This window comes from Balaenoptera borealis (assembly GCF_965194805.1).
Source record: "Balaenoptera borealis genome assembly, chromosome: 1".
NCBI lineage: Eukaryota > Metazoa > Chordata > Mammalia > Artiodactyla > Balaenopteridae > Balaenoptera > Balaenoptera borealis.
Window position 1 is genome coordinate 91300458 of NC_138860.1, and position 25894 is coordinate 91326351.

At 46.1% G+C, this 25894-nt stretch overlaps 3 protein-coding genes across 11 annotated transcripts in view; 1 reads left to right on the forward strand and 2 right to left on the reverse strand.

The window, feature by feature from the left end:
- Positions 1–1510, reverse strand: part of LOC309617484 (uncharacterized protein) — a 72014-nt gene extending 70504 nt beyond the window's left edge. Inside the window, exon 1 of one of the 4 annotated variants that reach the window (XR_014238006.1) lies at positions 659–1510. The gene's annotated coding sequence lies outside the window, so the exon portion shown is untranslated. Of the gene's footprint in view, positions 1–390; positions 630–658 lie in introns of those variants that run through there. The other 3 variants (XM_082369892.1, XM_082369891.1, XM_082369893.1) reach the window with 3 other exon arrangements.
- Positions 1511–1528: 18 nt separating this feature from the next.
- Positions 1529–10644, forward strand: TRIM45 (tripartite motif containing 45). Its single transcript, XM_082369326.1, has 7 exons — positions 1529–1582; positions 2032–2564; positions 4223–4956; positions 6194–6323; positions 7173–7287; positions 9366–9492; positions 10381–10644. The coding sequence occupies exons 2-7, from the start codon at positions 2077–2079 to the stop codon at positions 10527–10529; spliced, it is 1743 nt and encodes a 580-aa protein (XP_082225452.1). The 5' UTR covers positions 1529–1582; positions 2032–2076; the 3' UTR covers positions 10530–10644.
- Positions 6238–25894, reverse strand: part of TTF2 (transcription termination factor 2) — a 58525-nt gene continuing 38868 nt past the window's right edge. The window contains exons 21-25 of one of the 6 annotated variants that reach the window (XR_014237759.1): positions 25702–25784; positions 23825–23899; positions 20324–20935; positions 19942–20011; positions 6238–6304 (exon numbers count right to left, since the gene is read on the reverse strand). Coding sequence is in view for 2 of the 6 variants with exons in the window: in XM_082368869.1 (XP_082224995.1) it covers positions 20791–20935; positions 23825–23899; positions 25702–25784 (303 nt within the window). In the remaining 4 variants the exon portion in view is untranslated. Of the gene's footprint in view, positions 6305–10593; positions 10612–19578; positions 19856–19941; positions 20012–20070; positions 20936–23824; positions 23900–25701; positions 25785–25894 lie in introns of those variants that run through there. The other 5 variants (XR_014237760.1, XR_014237762.1, XR_014237761.1 and 2 more) reach the window with 5 other exon arrangements.

Here is a 25894-nt window from a genome sequence, read left to right on the forward strand (position 1 = left end):
GCCCCAGGTAAGGACTATTTTAAGACCTTTGTAGGCGTGCTTACTTTTGGAAATTACATGTAATTTACATATAAAAGTGGCATTTGACTCACTGACATGTTATATTTTGGATATGGCCAAACATTTCAATTTTTATTTTATAGTTTCTTTTCATATTTCAGAGTCAAGTTTTTGTTCGTTTCAGATTCCATATTTCGTAAAGCTTAGGCTCCAGGCTCTGTGCCTACAGCACGAAATGGCTAATGAAGACATCAATGAGACAGTTGCCCATTGGGTCCAAATCAACCAGGGAAAGTCATTAACAAAGCAAGCAGTGAGACAGATAATCAGACATCCTACACGGGCTTAAGATAAGGAGAACAAGTGGAAGGTAAGGAGCCAGAGTGTAACCATTTCTGTAATTCTAGAGATACAGATCCTAGATCCCAGGTGTAGCAAATCCCCCATAAGGCCAAATCAGGAGACTTCTCGTAAGGACACTATAAGAAGACAAAGAAACTGTGAAGGAAAGAGTGCCTGATGTGTTCATCTTCCCATTAGTTTGTGAGCCCACAAAGGACTTATCCCTCTTTGATATCTTCCACTATCCCATTGTGACCGGTCACGGGCTGCCCCTGATTGATAAAAACAGCGGACAAACTTGCCCTGCTTCTCTTACACAAAACTGTAGAATTCTGGATGACAAACAACTCCTTAGTCATCTGCACCTCTGGCCCCGACGAACGAAACAACGGCTTCTCCAGCCCCAGGGAATCTGGAGTCGAGCTCCCGGGCGCTGGCCGAACGAAGGCAACGCTAGACCTGGGTTCAACGGTCTCCCTGCCGCGTCCTCATAACCAGTCTGGCCCGGAAAATGCCAGGAGCCGGCAAGCCGCTTCTAGAAGCTCTGGTAACCAGCACGCTAGGCCTCAGTGACTCCTTAACTAAAATAAGCTGGGAGGCCCAGAGAGGAACTCGCAGGCTCTCAGCCGCGCCGAGGAAAAAACGCCAACCGCGGGGTCCGAGAGCTCGGGAACCAGGAAAACTCCTCCTGCTTCAACTCCCAGCAAGCCCTGGGCAGAGCTCGGGACCACCTGACAGCGCCACCCACCAATGAGAGGGCGCAGGCTGGGTTGGTGGGACCAATCCGAGGGCGCAAAGGAGGCCGTCCCCGTGGCACATCAGCGCGGCTTTTTAAGTGGTACTCTGGCCTCTCTGGTCGCCACAGCCGTAGAGAGGGGGACAGTCGCCGTGAAATGGTGACGCTGGCTATACTATGCCGCTCACTCCCAGCTTTACTCTTTTTCTCCTCCGAGGCCCAAGCCCTCAGGCCGCCCCGCCTCAGGCCCTTAGTTTGATCCCGCCCCTCCCCGGAGAGGACAGGCAAAGATGTGGAATTTCCAAAGCTTATTGGATGCAGATGGTGTCACTCTGGAGGGTGGCGGGGCCCGCAGCGGCGAGGGCCGCCCCTCTCGGACGGTGATTGGGCTCGCCTGAGTAGCCCCGGGCTGAGATTGGTGCGAGGAGGGGCCAGGGCCGTCGGGCACCTTGGACATAAGGGTGGGGAGGCGGTGGCAACCGAGGAGTCGGCGGGGTCTCGAAGGTCCCTCGTCCGCCGCGTGCCTTCTGCGGAGGGCCCAGTGAAGGGAAGGAGTGGGAGGCGCCCCCTACCTCATCACGCGGGGGCGGGGGTGGCACTTGTCGTGTGTCGGCCGCGGGACCAGTGGGGCGGGCGGTGGGAGGGGGCTGGTAGTGGAGGGTGATGGAGGTGCAGGGGTTCTGGAGTCGACAGCAGGACTAGCTGGAGACCTAAATCTGGAAGCGCTTCCGGGGAGGAGGACTTGGGGGAGACAGAGGAGGGCGTGGGCGTGTCTGGTATGGGATGCCTTGCAAAGGAGGGGGCCTTGCTGAGATCTGTGGGTGGTTCCTTTGAGGAATCCTTTTCTTCCTTTTTGCCCTTTGATTTGCCAAAGGGAGAGTCCCCATGGTCTCTGTTCAAGTTTTGGAAACTTTCTCTTTGGGTGGGCCTAATCACATACTACTTCATTATAGAACTGCCCAGGGCCTTTTCTGATACTGAGCACAAACGTAGGGAATATGGCGGAAAAGAGGAAGCCGCTGCTGGGCTTCGTGGGCAAACTCCCCAGTGGGACCACACCTGGAAACTCAGGCAAGACTCGCTGCCCTTTGTGCATGGGGCTTTTCAAAGCCCCCAGGCTCTTGCCTTGTTTGCACACAGTTTGCACCACCTGTCTGGAGCAGCTGGAACCCTTCTCAGTAGTGGACATCCGAGGGGGAGACTCTGACACAAGCTCTGAGGGGTCAGTAACCCAAGAACTCAAGCCACGCACTCTGCAGCCGCAGATTGGCATCCTCTGTCCGGTATGTGATGCTCAGGTGGACCTGCCCACGGGTGGAGTGAAGGCTTTAACCATAGACCACCTGGCCATGAATGATGTGATACTGGAGAGTCTGCGTGGGGAAGGCCAGGGCCTGGTGTGTGACCTTTGCAGCGACAGGGAAGTGGAAAAGAGGTGTCAGACCTGCAAAGCCAATCTCTGCCACTTCTGCTGCCAGGCTCATAGGTAAAGATGGGATACCCCACCTGGTGTGGCTTAAGAACGGAGTACAAAGAGGTGTCAAGACAGAGAAATAACCTTGGTGAGCAGATGGAAAGGAAAGCTTGAATTCCATGGAAGGTCAGAGAGCAATATACAGTGTGATTACAGATATTCCAGAACAGTAGTTAACTCCTGCAGCCTTTATATAATACCCATGATAATTATAGCATCAAAGGTTTGCAGAGTCCTTTTCAGTTTACAAAGCACTTTTACACTTTCCTTGGATCATCAATCATTTGTATAGTGAATAATTGTATTGGGTGCTAGAGAAAGTGAATGAGTATAATGACAAAGCCCGTGCCCTCGATCTCATTTGATCCTTGCAACTCATAGAAAAGCAGGCAATGTTTTCATCCCTATTTATTACTTGAGGAAACTGAAGCTCAGCAATATGTGATTTGCCAAGGTCCCATAGCTGGTAAGTAGTGTATAACAGAACTGAATTTAAAATCCAGATCTTCTGACTGCCTTCTATGCTCTTGCTACTAATCTCTGTTGCCTTCCCAGTATAAGGTGCTGATGGGTGGGGCCCAACCTCAGCCTTTGCCTTGTACCCTAGTGTTACTCTGGAACTTGGTGACATGGGCTGGTAGGTGCGTAATGGGGTGCAGATTATGTCTTTTAGGGTGTTTGGTGAACAGTTTGTCACATAAATCACTTTGCCCCTTTCAGACCCCCTTCCCCCATTCCAGAACATCACAATGTAAGATGACCAAGGTTTTAGGATTAGCCTACGGTAGTTTTAAGTTCTGCCTTCCATGTGTTTTCTGGCCTTACCAACAGAATAAGTTAGTAGTCTTTGGTCTTTCTATTTTTAACTTGTAATTAGGACTACTTTGCTGCCAGCTAAACAGCTGACCCTATTTTGTCTACAGCCACTCTTCTGGTACCGGAATAGGCATGTAAGCTTGATGTTGCTATAATGCTAACGGGGAAAATCTGAACAGTTACCATGGTTTCCTAGGGATTTCCCTGAATCTCTAGAGGGCTACAGAAAAGGGGAATTAAAAGAGAGGTTTGATTTTACTGACCACTGATTTTGCTCTCTCTAATAATGTTGATGATTCTTGTTGAGGAAAATTCTAGCTTGCTGCTTTGGGTGACGTAGGCACTAGTCAAAGGAAATGCTTTACCAGAGTGTTAGGTGGAAGCTGAGGGAGACTGTCGTGGCCAGCTAGCTGCTTTTTAATTGCCTGAGGTTTATTGCTGTGCCATCTGGCACAGGTGTGGTCTCTTGCTGCTGGGTCTCCACTGTGCTCTCCCCTCTAGCTTGCTGCAGGAGTAGGCTGTGGCTCTTGCCTAAACTTGACAAATTAATTCTTTGGGGAAAGTTCCAGGATGTAGCCTTAGCATTGCAACCTCTGGCAAAGTCAGGTGCCGAGCCAGAGAGCCCTAGCCTACTGTCATTTAATCCTATACAGCAGCCCTTTCAGGTAGGTATTATCCCCACGATACAGAAGAGGAACTGGAATCCGAGAGGGTCATGCGGTTAGTAAGAGATTAGAATGAGGAACCGAACCCAGATTTGTTGGACTTCAGAGCCCGTGCTCTTAAAACTGCCGGACTGTTTCCCAAGTAGAGTTGTCCCCTCACTTCCCGTTCCCGACTCTGTTTGCCCCCAGGCGGCAGAAGAAGACGACTTACCATACCATGGTGGACCTGAAAGACCTGAAAGGCTACAGCCAGACGGGGAAACCCATTCCGTGTCCTGCCCACCCCGCGGAGGAGCTGAGACGGTTCTGCGAGCTCTGCGACCAGCCCGTGTGCCGGGACTGCGTGGTGGGGGAGCACCGGGAGCACCCCTGCGAGCTCACCAGCAGCGCTGTCCACAAGCACGGGGACTCCGTGCGGGAGCTCCTCAAAGGCACCCAGCCCCACGTGGAGGCCCTGGAGAAGGCCCTGGCACAGATCGAAGGGACCAACGGCGCCCTGCAGGAACGGGTGGAGGCCGTGGCCGCCGACATCCGCACCTTCTCCGAGGGCTACATCAGGGCCATCAAGGAGCATCGGGACAAGCTGCTGAAGCAGCTGGAAGACATCCGGATCCAGAAGGAAAACTCCCTGCAGCTGCAGAAGGCACAGCTGCAGCAGCTGCTGGCAGACATGCGGACCGGAGTGGAGTTCACTGAGCGCTTGCTGACCAGTGGCTCCGACCTGGAGATCCTCATCACCAAAGGGGTGGTCGTGGAACGGCTCACGAAGTTGAACACAGTGGCATATAGTGCCCGTCCTGGAGTGAACGAGAAGATCACCTTCTCTCCTAAGGAGAAAGCAGGCCTGTGCCATGGCTATGAAGTTTATGGGGCCATCAGTACCAAAGAGGTCGATCCAGCCAAATGTGTCCTTCAAGGGGAAGGTAGGAAGGCATTTCCCACTGGCACTGAGAGGACAGTGGACAGGACATGGTGTTAAAGACATGTGGCTTTTTCAGCCATGGCCTTCATTTAGCTAGGGAGAGAGACATATGGATCCAATGGATGGTGACCCCTCCCTTGTCCTTTTCTTTCTGATTTGTTCTGGTCAGGGTACAGTTAAGATCCCTACAGGGGTGAAGCTTGACCCTTTTCCAGTAGAGAAAAGTAGTAACTACCAAGGAACTCAAGGATCATGCTGTTTCTCAGATGACAGGACCGAGGCAGTGCCCATAGGAGATAACAGCATAGACCTCAGGGCAGGGCAGAATCCTGCCTGTTCAGAGAGGATGGCTTGGACCAAGTTCTGAAGAGAGTTTCTGAGGAGTGAGGATGACAGGATTATGGTTTGCTTTCTTCTATGCCCTTTTTGGTTCATGTAAGCCACATGTTGGCATTTGAAAGAATATGGTAGGCATTTCAGTCAGTAGAAGGGAAAAACAATTTCTTTTGACCACATTGTTCTCTTCCTAAAGGAAGCACATTGATCAACATATATTTCACACATCAGTCCTCACAGGAAGACACTCTTCTAGAGTCATCCTAACTGGCACAGGAATTCTTACCTGTTCGGAGGTCACAGATCCCTTTGAGAATGATCTCTCCCCAAGAAACACCCATTAATTTGGGCATACAATTTCAGGAGATTCTTAGACCCTTCATAAGGCCTCATAGTAGTTCACAAACCCCAGGTTAAGAAGCCTGTTTCATCTGACTTCTGGACCAGAGGCTGTAGCTATTGAATATGCCCCCAACACCAGGGCACAGCTACCACGCTGTGGAGGACTTCACAGCATGAAGAGTCCCAGGTGGTCACCCTGTACCCCCTGCCTCTTCCAGCAGGATCTGCAGCTCAGGGTAGTTTGGGGTTACCAGCCTCTCTCACAGTGTCCAGAGGTTTTTTCTCTGAATACATACATCAAGCCTGAGTATTTTCAAAGCTTCCTTAAGGCTGAAATTAAGGTCCAGGATCCTATATGATCCAAGAGCAGCTGCTGGCTGAGACAGAAGCTGGGTCAACGGGAGCAACTCACAAGAGGTATGCCGGGAGAGAAAAGAAAGGGAGGAAACTGGAAACACAACTTTTTGTTCTAAAGAGAAAAAGCAAGATGGTGTCTGATCTGGGGATACAGTCACCGAAGTTGGCCTTTGAGGTGAGGATGGAGTGTTTATCTTCCGCAGATCTCCACAGAGCCCGCGAGAAACAGACAGCCTCTTTCACGGTCATTTGTAAGGACGCAGCAGGAGAGAGCATGGGCAGGGGAGGAGAGAACATTCAAGTCGCAGTAGTCCCTAAAGATAAGAAAGACAGGTTTGTATTATACACTCAGGCGTCACAGGTAACGAGCGGTGATGCGACTGGAAACCCGAGGTCCTTTGCAGTAGTGGGGCTGTAACGGCAGTAGTTCCAGCCTACCTCCCCATGATGCCATTGAAAAGTGCAATAGGACCAAGTGGACCAGATGTGTTTCCTTGTGTGGGTTTTAGGCGTGTATTCAATTCTCTCCCAAAGGTCTGATCTGCCCCTCAGACTGTCTTCATCCCAAGCTTCGAATACACTGAAAAATATTCCGTGTTAGATTGAATGGTGCCCTTCTCAAAATTCAGCCTCACTTTGCTACTAAATTGTGCTGGGAGCAAAGTTATATGTCTCTGGAATTAGAGGAGGGAGGAGGGAGGACAAAGAGCAGGAGGGTACAACAGAAGCTGACGGGAGAGAACACAGTGATGCTTTCAAGGAATTCACCAGAACATCAGATTAAATCAGCATTTATGTTGCTTACCTTCTGTTGTAAAATTAATTTCCGAGACAAGTAGAAGATACATCCTGCTTGGGGGACATTTAAAATTAATAGTGGATTTATGGTGTAGAGCAGGGGTCCCCAGCCCCGTTAGGAACCGGACCGCACAGCAGGAGGTGAGCGGCAGGCAAGCGAGCGAAGCTTCATCTGCCGCTCCCCATCACTCCCCATCGCTCTCATTACCGCCTGAACCCTTCCCCTCGCCACCGCATCCGTGGAAAAATTGTCTTCCACGAAACTAGTCCCTGGTGCCAAAAAGGTTGGGGACCGCTGGTGTAGAGTTTACATCCTAAAATAGTGGGTAACTGAAGCAGGCTTGTGAGAATGAGTGGTATCTTTGAACTCTCCCCTCCATCCAGTCCAGTCAAAACGATGGTCCACGATAACAAGGATGGGACATACTACGTTTCCTATACCCCCAAGGAACCTGGCATCTACACTGTGTTCGTCTGTGTCAAGGAACAACACGTGCAGGTGAGTGAGACCTTACCTGTGCTTCCCTGACCTCCTTTCACCCTGGCCTCCCTGGGTTTTGTCATCTTAGGACGTGGAGACATTTCTCACAGGATCAGCTGTATAGAAGGCTTGAACAGGATTCTCTTCTTTCTTACTTTGCCTCACTTTAGAAATGGCCCAGATTTTGCAGCTCTTTTTCTTACGAGAGGATGCTGGTGACCATAAGAACTCTCTATCCCTACTTTACCTCCTGGAAGTTGTGCTTGTATTTTATCATTCTCCCAGTTAGTTTGTTGGAATTCTTAATTTGGGAAAGATGCCTTGATCACAGAGGGGCCAATCTACCAGCGGACAAGCATACACACGTTCGAGCAGTATAATCTAGCTCAGGATTTTCCAGCTTTTTCAGACTATGACCAGACATGGACTTACTGGAACACCATTGGGAAAGTTATACCCTCTCTTCTTGACTGACCAGTCATCTGTCTGCCAAACCATCTGCCCAGATAATTCTCTACTCTGTTTATATGTATATGCTTGTCTGTTACCTCCATAGATACATGTAACACTTTCTGGTTTAGAGATTATGAATTTTTAAAAATTGGGTAATACTCAACATGTCCAGCAGAATCTCTGCTGACATTCGAGCTGTCAGAGGTTTCCCCCAACCAGAAATCAACACTGACAGGGACAATAAAGCACCATAGAGCATCATGATGTGTTAGGCTTGTGGTCTGTGCTCTAGGAAGACTCATATTCAATAGCCACTTGCTGCTTGCCTAATTACAGGATGTCAGACGGGTTAGGTGTTGTTTTTTTTTTAATTTTAAAAATTTATTTATTATTTATTTATAAATTTATTTATTTTATTTATTTTGGCTGCATTGGGTCCTCATTGCTGCGCACGGTCTTTCTCTAGTTGTGGCGAGTGGGGGTTACTCCTCTTTGTGGTACGCGGGCCTCTCATCGCAGTGGCTTCTCCCATTGCAGAGCGCGGGCTCTAGGCACGCGGGCTTTGGTAGCCGTGGCACGCAGGCTCAGTAGTTGTGGCGCACGGACTCAGTAGTTGTGGCACACGGGCCCAGCCGCTCCGCGGCATGTGGGATCCTCCCGGACCAGGGCTCAAACCCGTGTCCCCCGCATTGGCAGGCGGACTCCCAACCACTGCGCCACCAGGGAAGCCCGGGTTAGGTGTTTTTACAAACATTATTTCACTTTTCCTCCAAATCACTGAGGCATAAGGATCATCATCCAACTGGACCGAGAAAACAAACTTGCCACAATACACAGTACCTGTGTGGCAAAATCATAATTTGAACCCATAGCTTTGAACTCCAGGTTGTTTTTAAAATAGATTGTAAACTCTTTAAAGGCAGAGAGATTTAACATTTGAAAGGCTTCTAAGGTGCCAGCCTCTCTGCTTTGTGCTTTTGCAGAATGTGTGGTTCTCATGCAGGGATAGGCACATAACAACACTTATTAAATATTTACTGTTTAACATAGGGTAGAAATTGGAGAATGGAAGTTATCCTTGAAGAAAAAGAGGCAGGAGAGTTTCTAATCTGAGAATTATTAACCACAGGCTCTTAACCTTCCTCCCTTCCATCTATCTTCACCAACCCAGAGTGAGGGGATGGGTAAACAGTTGTGTCCAGGATGGAGGGATGGAAGGAGAGGAGCTGGCTCAGTATGTGAGGGGAGGGGGGGTGTGGCTGAGAAATTGGAGAAAGGACCACAGATGTCCTCACCTTGTGGTTGTGTGCTCTATAGTTACCCAAGCTTGCTCAGGAATGGAGGAGATAGAGACCAAGGTCAGTGACGTGAAAGCACAGTTGGGTTTCCTAGTGTGTCAGGTGGTCTGCATGCTGGGAGAGCAGCACGGATTCCTTGACTCCCCACTCACTGCATTTGTATCTGGCCCCGTGCAGCTCAGCGCCCAGCTGGTTGCTGTCCCCCAGTCGCTGTCTCCCTCCTGCTGTCCTCGTCCCTCCGGGGACAGGCCCTGCGGCTTGCACTCCGTTTAGTACGTGTGACGCTCAGCACACCCCTGTTGACTCACAAGGTGCTGTTCTTTGCTCTTGGTCTGAACACTGAAGGGCTCACCATTCACTGTGACCGTGAGGAAACGGCACCGCTCACACCCAGGCGTGTTTCACTGCTGCACGTTCTGCTCCAGCGGAGGCCAGAAGACTGCTCGCTGCGCGTGTGGAGGCACCATGCCGGGTAAGGGGAACCAGTCGCTCCTGAAAGCCCTCGCTCTCCCTCTGCTGCTGTCTCCCCGGCGGCGGGATCAACTACCACAGCGACCAGCTTCGGGGTGTTCAGACTTAGGCTTTGTTTCCAGGAAGGTAGTCTGTGCATATAAATATATCACAGTTCTGAAAGTTTCATTTAAAGCTTCTTCGTTCTGGAAACTGAAGTAGCAAGCTGCAAAGTTCTGAGTTTTTTTAGTTTTGATACACTTCACCAATCCTAGGAGCCCTGTGCTTCTCCTAGAATGCTCGATTTCAGCCTGTACCCTTTCCAACAGCCTGAGCAGTATCAAAGATGTAAACCCACTCCGTTCCTTTTAAAACCTTACAGAAATTCCAAACAAGGCAGGGATGGGAGAACAGATGAATAAATTAACTGAACCAGGTCTGGCTCTTTTCTTGGGGGAAGGGAGGGTGGGCAAGAGGGTCAGCTCAGGCAAGAGATCTAATTATTTTCAGTATTCTGTGGTGTCCTTACTCTAATGGTGGGCCTTAAGATAGGCTCTTGTAAACTTTCATATAAACACTTCAGGATCTATTTTATTTCCACCACTCTGCCCTTCCCTTTCATCTAGATGATGTTACAGTTAAAATCCAAACCAGTTCTTCTCCTTGAGTTAGCAGAGTGTTAAAATAACACTCTTCTTAGAACTTCAGCTAACCTGAATTGATTTGCTGTCTTCAGTCTTGAGAGTCCTCCTGACTACAGAGGCGTCGAATAGCTTGTTCCTCTTGCCGGGTTTTTATTAGACGTTTTCACGTCCATGAGTCTGAATGTCGCCAGGAGCATTAATTTCTGTGGTAACCGCTGGACTTTCTTCTAATGGTGGTTCTCCCCTCTCCTCTTTGAACCATGCAGGTGGGTACCTAGGCTGTGGCCACGGACACAAAGGCCACCCGGGGCGCCCCCACTGGTCGTGCTGTGGGAAGTTTACCGAAAAGTCGGAATGCACGTGGGCAGGTGGGCAGAGCGCAGCACGGAGTCTACTGAGGACGGTGGCCCTCTGACGGCTTCCTGGGTCTGTGGTCACAGCTGCGGCCAGCACGGCTTCAGATCACCAGAGGACCCCTGACCTTAATGCTGAAGAAACTGACAGAATTAAAAACAAAGTGCCTTATGTTATACCCTGGAGTCCAAGTCCCTTTTTGTGAGTTACTCACTGATTGTACATGCAGGTGGTCGAGCACCAGAGACCACACTACGTTTCTCTTCTTCTTGGCCAAAGGTCTTTGGGGGGAGGGGAGGCAGTCAGCTGTCTGGTTAAAGTTAATACCAGATGGTGCCCCTCATTAGTGTCCTTTTAAAACATATATACTGTAGTCCAGTAGGAGAGCGACTGTACAAAATGGCTAAAATAGATTTTAGAATCATACAGTGTGTATCTTAGTTCATCTTCAAAAGCAGACAGATCTTTGAAACTAGCGGTTGTTAATCAAAGCTGGCTTTATAGGAGGAGTATAATGTATGCACTACTGTTTTAAAACAGTGTCAGTGTGTGCATGTTTTTGTATGACTGAGCCCATTCATTTTAAGTCTAATAAACTCGTTAGAAATAATGTAGGCTAGCAATATAGTATGTAGATGTGATCTCAGTTGTAAACAGAAAAATCTAATTGAATAAACTCTGTATCACCCCCTCAAAAAAAAAAAAAATGTCCTTTCTGTACCAAGGAGGCTCCCTTCTGTTTTGTACAGACATGGAGGTACCCATGCCAATGGAATTTAGCACTCACGGGGGTAATTTAGTTCCTCACTTTTTGATGTGTAACTTTCTTATTTCTCCCTGAGCTACGTGTTATTTAGGTATGTCCCTCAGAGAATAAAAACCTCCTTTCCTCATATCCACTTGTTGCTAGCACACTTTAAATGGATTATAATGTGATATTGCTGTTTAGGTGGAGGTCCGCCACTTCCCCTCTACACCACGTTCATCTCATAACCCCAGATCCTAGAAGATTACTGTTTGGTCAGGGGTAGACACATAGTAAATAAAGGGAAATGCTGTTGAAATAGGACCTCATAAATTCCTTGCAGATGTACTCATGGCAGGTGATCCAGATACCTTCATCCTCCTCACATCTCTCACCCTCTTTGTCTTTTAAAGAACCATCTTCAGTTTTGTCTGTATACCTAGGAAGTTAACTAGAAGCTTTGACTCCTAGAGCATGCCTGCTTAACTGAAGAGGATTCTTGGGAGAGGAGGTACACAGCACTGGTGCCCCAGCCCTGCCGTGGTCTTCACTGTACATAGTTTGTGTGTTCTTCTGGGACACTTGATTTCTTATATAGCAAAAACTCAGCATGTATTAAATGTAATTATTGAAATCTGCAATGTAAGATCCATTAAGAAGTGACTCCTTGGAATGGTGAATTGAGTCAGGCAAAGGCAGTGAAATAATTAGACAAAACACACTGTCAGGTCATCCTGGAAAAATTTCCTCCTTAAGGCTGATAGACGTGAGCTACATTGTAGCTGTAAATACGAAGATATTTACTATATTTTCTCCCTTTTCTGGAAAGATTCCCTTCAGCCTTCTCTCTGACCAAAATCTGATATTCCCAGAACTCCCTGATGGCCCTGTAACCCTCTGAAATTATTATTTGCTCCTCCTCACTCCTTATAATCACTGGGCCCAGAGGTCAGGTAGGAGTCCTTTAGCTCAGCACTGCTGCTTTGAGATCAGTGGTTATCAACTGATGTTGTGAATTTGTCCCCCAAGGATGTTCAGTAAAGTCTCAGACATTTTTCCTTGCCACAGCTGGGGGCAGGGTGCCACTAGCATCTCTTGGGTAGAAGGCAGAAATGCTGCTTATGCCCAGTTCGGGCCAGCTTCCCACAATGAAGAATTATTCCATCCAAAGTGTTAATAGCGCTGCTGTTGAGAAATCCCGTTCTAGATCATTATTCCTCCTCCTTTAAAAATGGCCAGCCTTGAAGCTCAGGCTTTTATGCAAGCTGTTACCCCTACGTGGTTCAGCCCTCCACAGAGCCCCGAGTCATTCCCCCCTTTTCCTTGAAGATTTTAGCACCAAACTTGCTGCTACTCCAGTACTACTCCTCATCAGTCTTAGAATAATTCAATATCCACAGACATCTTAACTCCATGACTCTAATGTTCTTGTTTCCCTCACCCAGCAGTCAGTCATACCCTAGACCTTGATTCCAGCTGCTCCCTCTGCATAATCTCAATTTCAAGCATCCTGCAACCATGACCTCCCATCTTTCCAGCTCACCCACGTGACTCTACTAATTCTTCTGCCTCCCTGGAATCCCCAGTGCAGTGACCACCTTCCCACTGTTCCCTTCCCCCGCCTCGTGTCCTTTCCTTCATCCTCACTCAGTTTAGACTCCACAGAACATCATCACGCCCTTGCATGTAGTCTCCCTCTGTCCTCTTTGCCTGGCAAAACCCCAGATTAGATCCAGATCTCCATCTAACCCAACTGAATGATCCTGGAGAAAAACACAAAGGTATGATGACTAGTCTCCCTTTAAATCTATGACCACTGATCTTGATGGGCTCTTAGCATTGCCCAGTAGTCTGACATCTCTCTAGTCCATTTATTCTCCACTCTCCTAGATAATTATATTTCCTACTTTCTTCTCAAATTGCAATTTGTACTCCACTTCCCCTCTCCACTTATGATCTTGCTTCCTATTTCACCAAGAAAACGAAAGAATTCAGAAGAGAATTTCCTGAACTTCCCACCATGTCTACAAATCTACCTATATGCCTATCAAAAAGCAAACTTTTATATGAGCTCTCATTCCATCTCTACAACCCAGGAACGTTGCTCCAGTAATTTCCCCCTCTACTGGATGGCTAATTTCAGAAAATAAACATGCTACAATATTCCCTATCTTAAAAAACAAATTTCCCTTGATTTTTGTATGAGACTTCTAGGGCTGCCATATAGAATACCACAGACTGGGTGGTTTAAACAACAGAAATTTCTTTTCTCACAGTTCTGGAGGCTGGAAGTCCAAGGCGCCAGTGGGGTTGGTTTCTCCTGAGGCCTCTCCCTGGCTTGCAGATGGCCACCTTCTCCTGTGTCATCACGTGGCCTTTTTTCTGCACATGCATCCCTGATGTCTCTTCTTATTAAGACACCAGTCCTATTGAATTAGGGTTCACCCATATGATCTCATTTAACCTTAATTATCTCCTTAAAAGCCCTGTCTCCAAATACAGTCACACTGGGGGCTAGGACTTCAATCTATGAATTTGCGGGGAACACAGATCAGTCCACAACAGTTTTTTCATCCCCCTCTGACAGCTGCTCCATTTTTCTGCTTCCCTTTAAAAAGACCTCAAAAAAAAATTGTTTGCTATCTCTACTTCCCCTCCTTGAATTCTCTCTTGGATCTAATCCAGTCTTTAATCCTCACCACTCCCCTGAAACAGCTCTTGTAAAGGTCACCTGTAATATCCATGTTATGGAATCCAATGGTCAGTTCTTGATCTTTATCCTCTTTGACCTATTAACAGCATTTAACACAGCTGATCACTTTCCCCTCCAAGAAAGATCTTCTTCACTTGGTTTATCTGGCATCACTCTTCTTCTTTATTTATTTATTTATTCATTCATTTATTTATTTTTGGCTGTGTTGGGTCTTCGTTGCTGTGCACGGGCTTTCTCTAGTTGCGGCAAGCGGGGGCTACTCTTTGTTGCAGTGCGTGGGCTTCTCATTGCGGTGGCTTCTCTTGTTGTGGTTGTGGAGCACAGGTTCTAGGTGTGTGGGCTTCAGTAGTTGTGGCACGAGGGCTCAGTAGTTGTGGCTCATGGGCTCTAGAGCACAGGCTCAGTAGTTGTGGTGCACGGGCTTAGTTGCTCCGCGACACGTGGGATCTTCCCAGACCAGGGATTGAACCCGTGTCCCCTGCACTGGCAGGCGGATTCTTATCCACTGCGCCACCAGGGAAGTCCCGCATCACTCTTCTTAATCACTTATCTCATTGACTTCCTTTCTCTAGTTCCTCATCTCTCCAGTCTCTACACATTTAAGAGCTCCAAGGATTAGTTCCTGCATTTTTATCTTCCCCCCACTTCCTAGGTGATTTCATCCTCTCATGAGTTTAAGTGCCTTTTATACACTGATGACTCCTAAATTTATCTCCAGCTCCAAACTCCATATGATTATATCCAAGAGCTTACTTAACATCTCCACTTGGATGTATCATAGGCACCTCATCTTTAAGATGTCCAAAACAGAACTCTCAATTTCCAATTCTCACTGCCCAACTGACCACCAGCACCAAAGTGTTTTTCCTGCAGTCTTCTCCAGCTCTCTGAAAGGAAAGTCCAAATCCACTCCTACAGGGGGTGGAGCCAGTCACCTTGGAAACATCCTTGGCTCCCCTCTCAGGCATTACGTCCAATCCACTGGCAAATCCTATCTGCCATCCCTTCAAAATACATCTGCTGAGCACTGCTCTCTGCCTACACTGCTAACCACACTGGTCTGAGATGCCATGATTTCTCACCTGGACTTTTGCAATGGCCTTCTAACTAGTCTCCCTGCTTTCACTCTCAACTGTCTACAGTCTATCCTCCACCCAACAGTCCTTTTAAAATACATCAGATCGTGTCACTCGTCTTGCTCGACAACCTCCAAAGGCCTCCCATCTTACTCAGAACAGCCTTTACATCAGCATCTAAGACCCTGCAGGACCTGGATCCTCGCTCTTCTCTCTTTCCTACCCATCCCCCCCACCCCCATCACTCTATTCCAGCCAAACTGGCCTGCCTGGAGCCCCTCAATCTCTGTCTTGAAGCCTTTACAGTCACTGCCCCTCCACCTGGAATGCCCTTCTCACGGATACCTACATGATTCACTCTCTCATTTTCCTCAGGTTTCTGCTCCTTTGTCAAACACCATCTTATTGGAGAGGTCCCTAACTACCCTGTATAAAATAGCAACTCCCCAGCCCAAGACTCTGTATCATCCTTACTCCGCTTCATCACCATCTAACATATATATTCTATTTCTTTATTGTCTGTCCTCTTACCCTAGACTGTAAGGTCTATGAAGGCAGGGATTTGACATTTATTGACCACTATACTATCCCCACGGAAGACAGTTCCTGGCACATAGTAGAAGCTTAATCAATATTTTGTTGAATGAATAAAGATCTAATTGGTAGGGCTTCCCTGGTGGCGCAGTGGTTGAGAGTCTGCCTGCTAATGCAGGGGACACGGGTTCGAGCCCTGGTCTGGGAGGATCCCACATGCCGCGGAGCAGCTGGGCCCGTGAGCCACGATTACTGAGCCTGCGCGTCTGGAGCCTGTGCTCCGCAACAAGAGAGGCCGCGATGGTGAGAGGCCCGTGCACCGCGATGAAGAGTGGACCCCGCTTGCCGCAACTAGAGAAAGCCCTCGCACAGAAACGAAGACCCAACACAGCCATAAATAAATAAAAATAAATTAATTAAAAAAAAAATCTAATTGGTAGAATTTTTAGTTTGGATCTCCTTGTTACCTGTTTCTACAGGCCAGACTTCCCTTCCCCCAGACTGACATTTTTCCTTCAACCAAATACCACTTGGAAAAAAATCTCAGCCTTCTCTCAAAACTGTTGGATAAATTATATGCACTTTAGGGACCAGCCTTGAATTTTCCAATTACCTCAGACATCTAGGGAAGTGATTGCCATGAAGAAGCCTGTTGTTTTACATCATTTTGCCCCATGTGTCTTTTAATGAATGAGATTTCAGAACTGAGAATAAAAAGCTTATCGTTTATTTCAGTTGGAAAAAGCTTTTGGTAATTGGATAACTGTACTGTAGATGAAGTTCTATTGCAACAGAAAATTTCTATAAGATACCTAGGTTCTGGCAAATGCCCTAGCCTTTAAGCAATATTCATGGTAACAGTTCCACTACAGATATTTAAAGTTTGTGCGGGGGTGGGGTGGGGCGGGGTGGAGTGGGGCTGTTATTTGATCTGTGCTACAGTGGAGTGTAAACCTAGCTGAAAGACTTGGCAGAGCAAGACTGATCTGCAGAGCCCACGATTCCAAGGTGAGGGCAAAAAGAAGTCTCAGGATTTAGGAACTGTCCCCAGCGTAACAAAGTGCTTCAGAAACCACCTCTGAGTTGTGAGCACTGAAGCATCAACAAGGTGCAGCAGCAGGATGTAAGCTACATCTCTTGGTGTTACAGGTAGGAGGAAACGGGCCGCAAATTATAGCCTCCGTCCCCTGGGATGTTGTAACTGGATAAACACCTGGGCCTTCTTGGATAACAAACATACACACATACCTGCCAGCCCACCCATTCTCTAATCTCTAAAATGCGGCAGTCACTCAGCTCTACTCCAGAGGATGTATACCTGTGTGTTAGGTTTTTCTCAATTAAGAGGTGGTTGGGTGAAGTGAATGCTAATTAAAAGCAGAATATAGGAAGAGGCGTTTCACTCTTTGCCTTATTAGCTTCTACATATTGATTTCAATTCCTTCGACACTTCCTCAGAGAAGTCCTCCTTAACTAGGTCAAATCCCTCTTCTAAGCCCTCCCAGCCACGCGGACACCCCCCCTCCCCGCCCCCGCCACTGTAGCACTCATCACAATGGCCACTTTGCAGCCACACGTGATGATCTGATTAATGCCTGTCTCCCCTTCTAGGCTGGAAGCCTCAGGAGGACAGGGACTGTTTTGGGTTTTGCTTATCCTTATGTTTTCAGCGCCCAGGAGTGCCCTGGCATGTTTAATATATGTTTTTAAATTAATGTATGAATAATTAAGCAGTAAAAGTATTCTTCCCATCCCTCCTTTCATATGCAATCTCTTCCTACACTCAGATTTAGCTAAGCATTCTGGTAAAAAGGACTCGAGCTAGCGAAGACATCGTCTTCCCTGTTCCCCGCTAGGGGTTAGGCCGTTCTTTCATTTCCATCCCCGTCCCCTGGCTACTCACTCAGGTGGTACTTTGTACTATAACTGATGCTGATTTCATTTTTACCTATGAAAACATTTTAATCGAGGTCATATGCCTACAAATTCTAAATTCTTACTGTAATTCTCTTTGTGCTTGAAGGAATGCCTTTTAATTCTTTCTGGCTTTCTCTAGGGCTAGATGCTACATAGCAAATAGCAGTACCATATCCCACTCTGTAAACCCAAATTCTCTCAAGGCATTATGGTAGATATCAAGATTTCAGAACACCAGAGGGGCCACACCGAGCACTGGCATTTCCATGACTATCTGTGCAGGATAATCTGGCTTCACCTTTCAGCCCTGCAGAAAGCTACTTCATTGGGCAAGACAATCAGAGAGAGGAAAGAGCCCAGTATTCATACGTAGCCATTCCAGATCACATACATGACTGATAGAGGAAGGGGTCATGTCCCACAAAGACATCATTCTACCTATTGTGTTCATAATAACTGGATGGCAACAGGAGTCCTTGGTAAGGCTTTAAAGGGCCCAGGTTCCATCCAGCCATGGCACGCACGATGCCCTTTTTTGATTAACACTGCCAAAAAGAAGTCAAACTATAAACCTTCCATGAAGGCAACTCTGTCACATAAGAAATACCTTGTAAACTGGGTGCTCAGCAATGTTGCACTTTGGTGACAGATGTTCACCATCTGGGTCTGTCAGCTGCACCCATGCTTCTATTTTATTCTCATATTCCAAGACCTGGTCCCACAGCAATAACACTAGCATTTGGATGGCACTTCATGGTTAACAAAGCATTTACTGTTCTTGCCTAAGTCTGCTGAGGTAGGCAGATAGAGGTAAAAAGAAAATCTGACAGTTATGGTGTCACATAAAGGAAGGCTGGTTGACACTGGCAGAACTCACAGGGCAGCACCTCAATTAGATCACTACACTGTGGGATGCTGCCCACTGCTAGAGGGTGCAGGGACCCAGCTTGTCATGCCCTGACCTTAAGCAATGGACTCACAGTAACTAAATGAACGTTGAGCCTGAGACGGACACCAGAATGCTACTTATACTAATTCATGAGCCATTTCCACCCCAGGGCTAGGACTGAGGGATGCATGTCTGGTATGACAGTGGTTCCAATTTTTGCTGTATCCGCCTCACATCGATAGCATCTCCCTGTTATAGGAACACCTACCCAAGACAAGACTGAGTGGCTTTGCTAGCTTAGAATCAGAATGAGGAACACTAGAGAAACTATTTAAGATACCAGAAGGAATATTAGAGTAGATTACATTGGTCAATGGGCTCTGAATATCTGAAGATTGTAGGTTATAATCCCTGCATCCATCTTCAGACTAAAAGCAAGAATACTTGAACCTCAGAGTTGACACCGCCTCTCTCCTAAACAGTCCCTGGAAAGGACACTGACAGTGTTCACCTAACACGCCTTCTGGCTGACGTGACCCACCTGTCGATCTGGTCGAACGGGGTATGGTGTGTATGTGTGTTGCTAAATTCCCAGTGGAGCAGAGTGAGCTGCATGCTAATCCTCACATCTTACAGATGAAAGAACTGAGGCGCCTGGGGAACCTGCAACTGGCTGAACGCCAGACAGTCAGCAAACGGCAGAGGCAGGGTCTGTACGTTCTTGCTGGCCTGGGAGCCACTGCTTCTCAGGTGACACTCCCTTTGCCCTGGTGTGTTGATCCTACAGCGTAACTCCCGAAGGGTAATCTTACATCCTCCATTTCCCGATTTTATCAGGGACTTCACTATAGCTGCCGAAGTTCTAAAAACAATGCCCACCACAAATGCAGAAACCAAAGTGTAGAGAAGTTAATGATTTTTTCAAGGCTACACCCTCAGCTAAGGTGAACCTGGAAGTAGAGTTAAGTCAGAACTCTTCCTTCCAGGCCACCTGTCTTTGCCTCTGTGGGCCTTTAGACCATGTCCTTAGAAGGCACCTTTGCTTAAACAGGCCCCAGTGCCTCAGCCCATACTGTGACTGGCTTAACACAGGGCTTTGTCACCTAATCCTAACTCAGAGGAGGTCAACAGTTCTATCTAGGAAGAAATACAATTCTTTCTAGCAGAAATTAGCTGAGTAACTGTTTTGGAAATGACTGCCAATGGGAAGAAGGGAATCTGAATAGTTTCCCAAAGTAAGAAATTCTCAAGAGTTTGTATTAGTCAGGATACAAACTGCTATACAAACATCCAAGTCTCATGGTTTTAAAAAAAATTATTTCTTGATCATGTCATAGTCCAATGTAGGCGAGCTAGGGTGAGAAGGGAGGCACATACAGGAGGCTTTGTTCCGATGTCGTTCAGGAACTGAGGCTTACCAGTCTGCCAGAGGGTCTGTGGACAACAGTCGGTTAAGAATCTCTGACCTAGTGGCTTCACAAATCTCTAGGGCCCTGTAGTCGTCCATCAGTTCCTTTGTATTCAGTGGGCCAACAAGAGAAGAAACAGCACAAAGAATCACTTGCAAGGTTTTAGAAAGGCAGATAAGAAATGACTTACATCACTTCTCTCCATAGAACTCAGTAACACGGACCCATGTAACTGCAGTGAAGACTAGGAAATGTAGTCTCTGGTGGCCAGGAGGAAAAGGAAATGGGGGTTAGTGGACACAAAGCATTATCTCTGCTACACTGTCAAACACATGTTTATTGGATTATGCCAATGATAATACAAATACTAAATGACACAGTAATACTACATGAAACAATGATACTAAGTGCTACAAATACTGTAAATTTGTAAAAATACAAATACTAGAAAAATGATACAAAAATTAAATTTTATGACATAAATACTACATGTGATAGCAATACAAAATAATATAATAACACTAAATGATATGATACCAAATTCTAAATAATACAATGATACAAATACTAACCATCTACATATTACGTAGAGACCCGCTTCTGCTCAGCCCATAAAGAGATGGTTATATGAGCAGCCTCGTTGACAGGAGATGAAGAGATGGGATGGAGCCTGTGTTAGAAAAGGCAGTAACATTGGGTCCCCACCAGCTGAGAAGAGAAAAGCAACAGAGGGCTTTTTGAGCTTTTACTGAAGCTTAGGTACAACTCTCCCAAGGTTGTTTTCCAAATTCTCTAACTCTAAAGCATTTTCTCTTATCTGAAGTAATTTATTGGTTTCTATGTCACACATTAAATACATTGATTGATTAACATGACTGGTTAACCAAGTGGTTAACATGATAACTGATCCTCACTTTGAGGCGGGCTTGAAGGTGAAACTGAATGGCAACGAGAGCTCAAAGGACCAGGGTTAGGTCATTCTCCCCAGATCCTAATACAAACCAACAATGGCACTATTCTGAGCCCCATAAACAGGAAGTTAGATGCCAAAAAGGACTTTGAGATCGGCCAAGGTGAGCTTGGTGACAACTTCTCCAGATCCTGATAGAATCTGTTTGGCCAAATCTTTCTTTTTCTCTTGGAGCTGCAAGATCTTCTCTTCCACTGTTCCCTCACAAACAAATCTGAAAAATAGACAAGCAAATAATCAAAAACCCAAAGCAGCATATCTGATGACATATTCAAATGTCTATTTATGCTTTAGTTTTTAAATGAGATTTCTTCCTTTATTTTTCCTTAGGTTTGATTAAGAACTCTATGTTTAGGAGACCTAAACAACTTAGACTAAATATATATCCATTTAAAGTGATCTGACCTTGGACTTCCCTGGTGGTGCAGTGGTTAAGAATCCGCCTGCCAATGCAGGGGACATGGGTTCTATCCCTGTCCAGGAAGATCCCACATGTCGCGGAGCAACTAAGCCCATGCGTCACAACTACCGAGCCTGAGCTCTAGAGCCCATGAGCCACAGCTACTGAAGCCCGCGTGCCACAACTACCGAAGCCCGTGTGCCTAGAGCCCATGCTCCGCAACAAGAGAAGCCACCACAATGAGAAGGCCGCGCCCTGCGACAAAGAGTAGCCCCCGCTTGCCGCAACTAGAGAAAGCCCCGCGTGCAGCAACAAAGACCCAACACAGCCTAAATAAATAAATAAATAAATAAAAATTTAAAAAATTTAAAAATAAAGTGATCTGACCTCAAATTGACCTTTTATTTCTTTCTGAAGCTGAGATAATTGAGAAGCGCCAAAATAAGCAAAAGATATCCCAATCCAAAAAGAAGTATAGAGATCCAGCTTTTACACAAAAAGCTCCATCCTGATAAGGTCAGAAGGCCTGAAGCTTATCAAGTTTCTGCTAGGAATATGTGTGCTGGTTTAAGTACAGAGTGTCTTATCTCTTGGCTAATTCACACTGAAAACAGGTTTTACAAACCGAGGAAATACCACTGTTGTCCCTTATTCCCTCATTCAACAAGTGCTGATGAAGATTCACTATACGCCATGCACTATGCTAGGTGCAGGAACGGAGATTTGAACATGGTCTTGCAGTCAAAGAGAACACAAAACAAAGACATGAAAATAAACAGCAACAATAATAATATGACCTGGAAAGCGCTATAACGGAAGTACGTCCAGCGTACAAGAGGAGTGAAAAGAAATCTGTCTGGGGTCTGCAGGGAAGGCTCCATTGACAAGTTGACTCTTAGTGTGACTTGTAGGATGAGCAAGGGTTTGCCAGATAGAACAGCGGGGAGGGCATCCCAGGGAATAGGAACATGTGTAAAACCATGGCTGAGTTTTGGAACATGGTCTGCTGCGGGGGTCGTAGAAGTCTGGCCAGGGCAAAAGTCAAAAACTATGTTGTACTACAACAGCCGAAGCTCAAGAGGCTGGCGGGGGCTGGATCACAAGTGACTCTGCCTGTGATGCTAAGAAACTTAGTTTTGAAAGGAGGAAATGGCAGTGGGATGGGAAGAAAGGGATGGTTACAAGAAACACCTAGAAAATAAAATGAATGGACTTGGTTTGTGAAATGTGAGCAAGAAGGGGGAGTCTAGTTATGGCTCCATGAATACATAAACAGTGATACTATTCACAAAGACAAGGAATTCAGAAGAATCAGTAGATATGAGGTACCAGGGAGAAACAATCTCAGCTTGTGACACTGTGAGTCCCTGGAGCATGTAACAGTACTTGCTACATGGGGACTCCTCAACAGGTATTCGTTTTTTGAGTTGAATGAGACAAATGCATGAGTGAATGAATAATGGGTGTGGATGTGGACACTCAGATTCAGATATTTCATGGGGATTTGGATATCTGGGCCTGAAGTTTAGGAAACCTTGGAACAGAGAGTATAGATTTTGGACTTACTGGAGTAGACGGGATTATTAAGAGAGGTGCATATAAAGTGAGCTGAGAAGAGAGCTAAAGACAGAACAACTGACATAATCGCTGTACTTGGCGAATTTTGGAACTCATTGGTGTCCCTTAGCAAGAGTAGCTTTAATGGAGCGATGGGGGTGAAAGCCAGTTTGTATAGGTTGAGGAATGAATGGGAAGTAAGTAAGTAAAGATAGACAAGGATTTCTAATTATTCAGAAAACGTAGCCATGAAAAGGAAGAAGAAAAAGAGGTCCATAACTAGACTGTATTGTACCATTAAGGCAGGTTCTGTTGTTGTTTTTAAAGAGAAGAGGGTCTCAAGGACAGGGGCACTCTACAAAATAACTGGCCTGTGCACTTCAAAAATGTCACTGTCATAAAACACAAAGAAAGATTGAGGTGTTGTTCCAGATTAAAGGGGACAAAAGAGTCATGACAATCAAATGCTACACAGGACCTAGAATTTTCTTTGGCTGGGAAGGACATCACTGGGACAAGTGGCAAAACTGAATAAGGTCCATAGATCAGATATGAGTATTGTATCATTGTTAACATCCTGGTTTTGATAACTTTATGATAGTTATGTAAGAGAATGTCATTTTTAGGAAATGCATATTTTAATATTTAGAGGTAAAGGAGCATCATGTCTGCAACTTACTGCCAAATGGTCCAGAAAAAAACTTACACACACACACACACACACAAGTGTCACAGTGCACAGGAATTTTTTGGTATTATTCTTGCAATCAAGAACTTTGGGGTATTCTTGTAAGAATTCTTACATTCTTCTCTATACGTCTGGAATTATGTCAAAATAAAAGTTAAAAGAAAAAGAGAGAGAGAGAGAGAGGAAGAGAGGGAGGGAGGAGGGTCCTTTCATGGGCAGCCTTGACTGAGTTAAGGCTCAGCATTGTTCATAAGCTTTTCTTCTTCTGCAGGACCAACTCCAAGGTTATCCACAAATTGCTTGTGTTCCCTTCCTGACTGTGAGTACCAACAAGGATGTGCCCCACAAGCACCATTAGTACAGTGATCATCAAATACTTTACACATTCTATTAAAACATTACCCAAGAAAAATTTTCATGAAAGCAGACCTTTGTCCTGGAGACTTTTACTTACTTACCTGTGTATGACAACGTCTTTCTGCTGCCCTACTCGGTAAATTCGGTCACAAGCTTGATCTTCAAGTGACGGATTCCTGTTAGAAGACAAGTAAAGCTCAAAGGTACTGACACCCTAGACCAGGGGTGGGCAAATCCCATGGGCCAAACGCAGCCCACAGTCTGTTTCTGTATGGCTCTTGTGTTTAAAATTGTTGTTACATTTTTAAAGGTTTGTTAAAAAAAAAAAAACCTACAACAAAGAATATGCAACAGAGACCTATGTAGCTGGCAAAGCCTAAAATATTTACTATCTGGCCTAAAATACTTATAGAAAAAATTTGTAGATCTCTGTTCTAGTCTATGTGGGACTCAGAAAGCCCCAGGTGTCTTCTTGCCGTCTCATGAGAAACTGGGGTCAGATTGCTAATAGGAACTCTTAGCACCACCATCAGTTGGAAACTCTTAAGTAACAGAGGTTAAACCAATGCTCAAATCCTGTCACTAACTAGTTGAGTGACTTTGGGCAAGTCATCTAACCACAACCCTCCAGGCTTCAGATGGCTACTTGGAAACAGGAGGGCTGGCAAATGATCTCTAATGCCTTTTTCAACGTTAATATTCTATGATTCAACTAAGGAGACTTAATTTGTTTCATTCTTTCTAGATTCTCATTATCAATTCTAAACTAGTTTCTCATCTTACCTCTTTAAAATCTTGGATAACATTGCTCCAACTCAGAAACCAGCATGATCCCCATTCTGCTTCCTCACTCACGAGTATAGGGGAGTCCCAAGTAAGACCTAACCACATTCTCCAGGAAGATAATAACAGGTTGGCCTGTTTGTGCCCATCTGGGCTGCCTGGAGAATTAACAAATGACAATCTCTGGCACCAGTGCCTGGTGCGGCAATCCCTGACTGGCATCACTGAAAACTCAAAACAGGGACAAATTATGACGCTTTCTCCCAGCAATACATGAGTCATTCACTTCGTATCTAGGAAGGATGCTGCCATACTCCCGGTGTTGACACTATGTGCAGTGAGTCCAAGGCTCTGTGTTAAGTATGTGTCTAACATAATTAGAAAATTCCTTTGCCTTTTCCCTTTGGAGTAACAGTTCTCCCTCTTCGGCAAGGCTGAGATTTCCTTGGACGTCAGCAAGTATGTCTGAAATACGGTGTTTTGAAGAGATAAAACTCTTCATTGAGTGAAGCAGCTCTTGGCCATAAGGAAAAGCACCCCCCACCCTGCTCCCAGTTTCCATGGAAACAGATGTTAGATTAACAATAAATAGTGAACAGACTATTTTAAATAGTCATTTGAAGCCTTGCTTGCTCAGGAATTCAGGGCCGGCAACTAACCCTACACCAATTTTTTTCTCTCTCTCTCTCTTTAAATTATTTATTACTTTATTTTTGGCTGTGTTGGGTCTTGCTGTGTGCGGGCTTTCTCTCTAGTTGCGGCGAGAGGGGACTACTCTTCGTTGCGATGTGCGGGCTTCTCATTGCAGGGGCTTCTCTGGTTGCGGAGCACGGGCTCTAGGCACGCAGGCTTCAGTAGTTGCGGCAGATGGGCTCAAGTAGTTGTGGCTCACAGGCTCTAGAGCGCAGGCTCAGTAGTTGTGGCGCACAGGCTTAGTTGCTCTGCGACATGTGAGATCTTCCCGGACCACGGATCGAACCCATGTCCCCTGCATTGGCAGGCGGATTCTTAACCACTGCGCCACCAGGAAAGTCCCTAGCCCTACACCATTTTGATCTGTATCTTATACACATGTATGCACAGAGGCAGCTCCATAATATGAAAGGAACACACTCAATATAAGAAGTCAGGCCTTACTGCCCCTCTGGTCTCCCTGCTATGCTGTGACAACTCAAGAAAAATCCAGAATCATTACCAGTGCATGTCCAGAAGAAAAAGATGGTTTCCTCCGGTCAGGTTTAGACCAACACCTCCAGCCAAGAGAGAGATTAGCATAACCTTCAAAAGGAAGCACACCATTAACTTTACACAGACTTGGTCTCATAAATCACCTCTCCTTCTTAGCAACATGCTCTTATCAAATTTTCTTCTGCTGTCATAAAGGCACT

What these genes read in the sequence shown, in the direction of transcription:
- TRIM45 (XM_082369326.1), top strand. Translation starts at nt 2,077, where the DNA reads ATGGCGGAAAAGAGGAAGCCGCTGCTGGGCTTCGTGGGCAAACTCCCC. An exon ending in TTCTGCTGCCAGGCTCATAG is followed by an intron (nt 2,565 to 4,222) that starts GTAAAGATGGGA and finishes GTTTGCCCCCAG; the next exon opens with GCGGCAGAAGAAGACGACTT. An exon ending in CCTAAAGATAAGAAAGACAG is followed by an intron (nt 6,324 to 7,172) that starts GTTTGTATTATA and finishes CCCTCCATCCAG; the next exon opens with TCCAGTCAAAACGATGGTCC.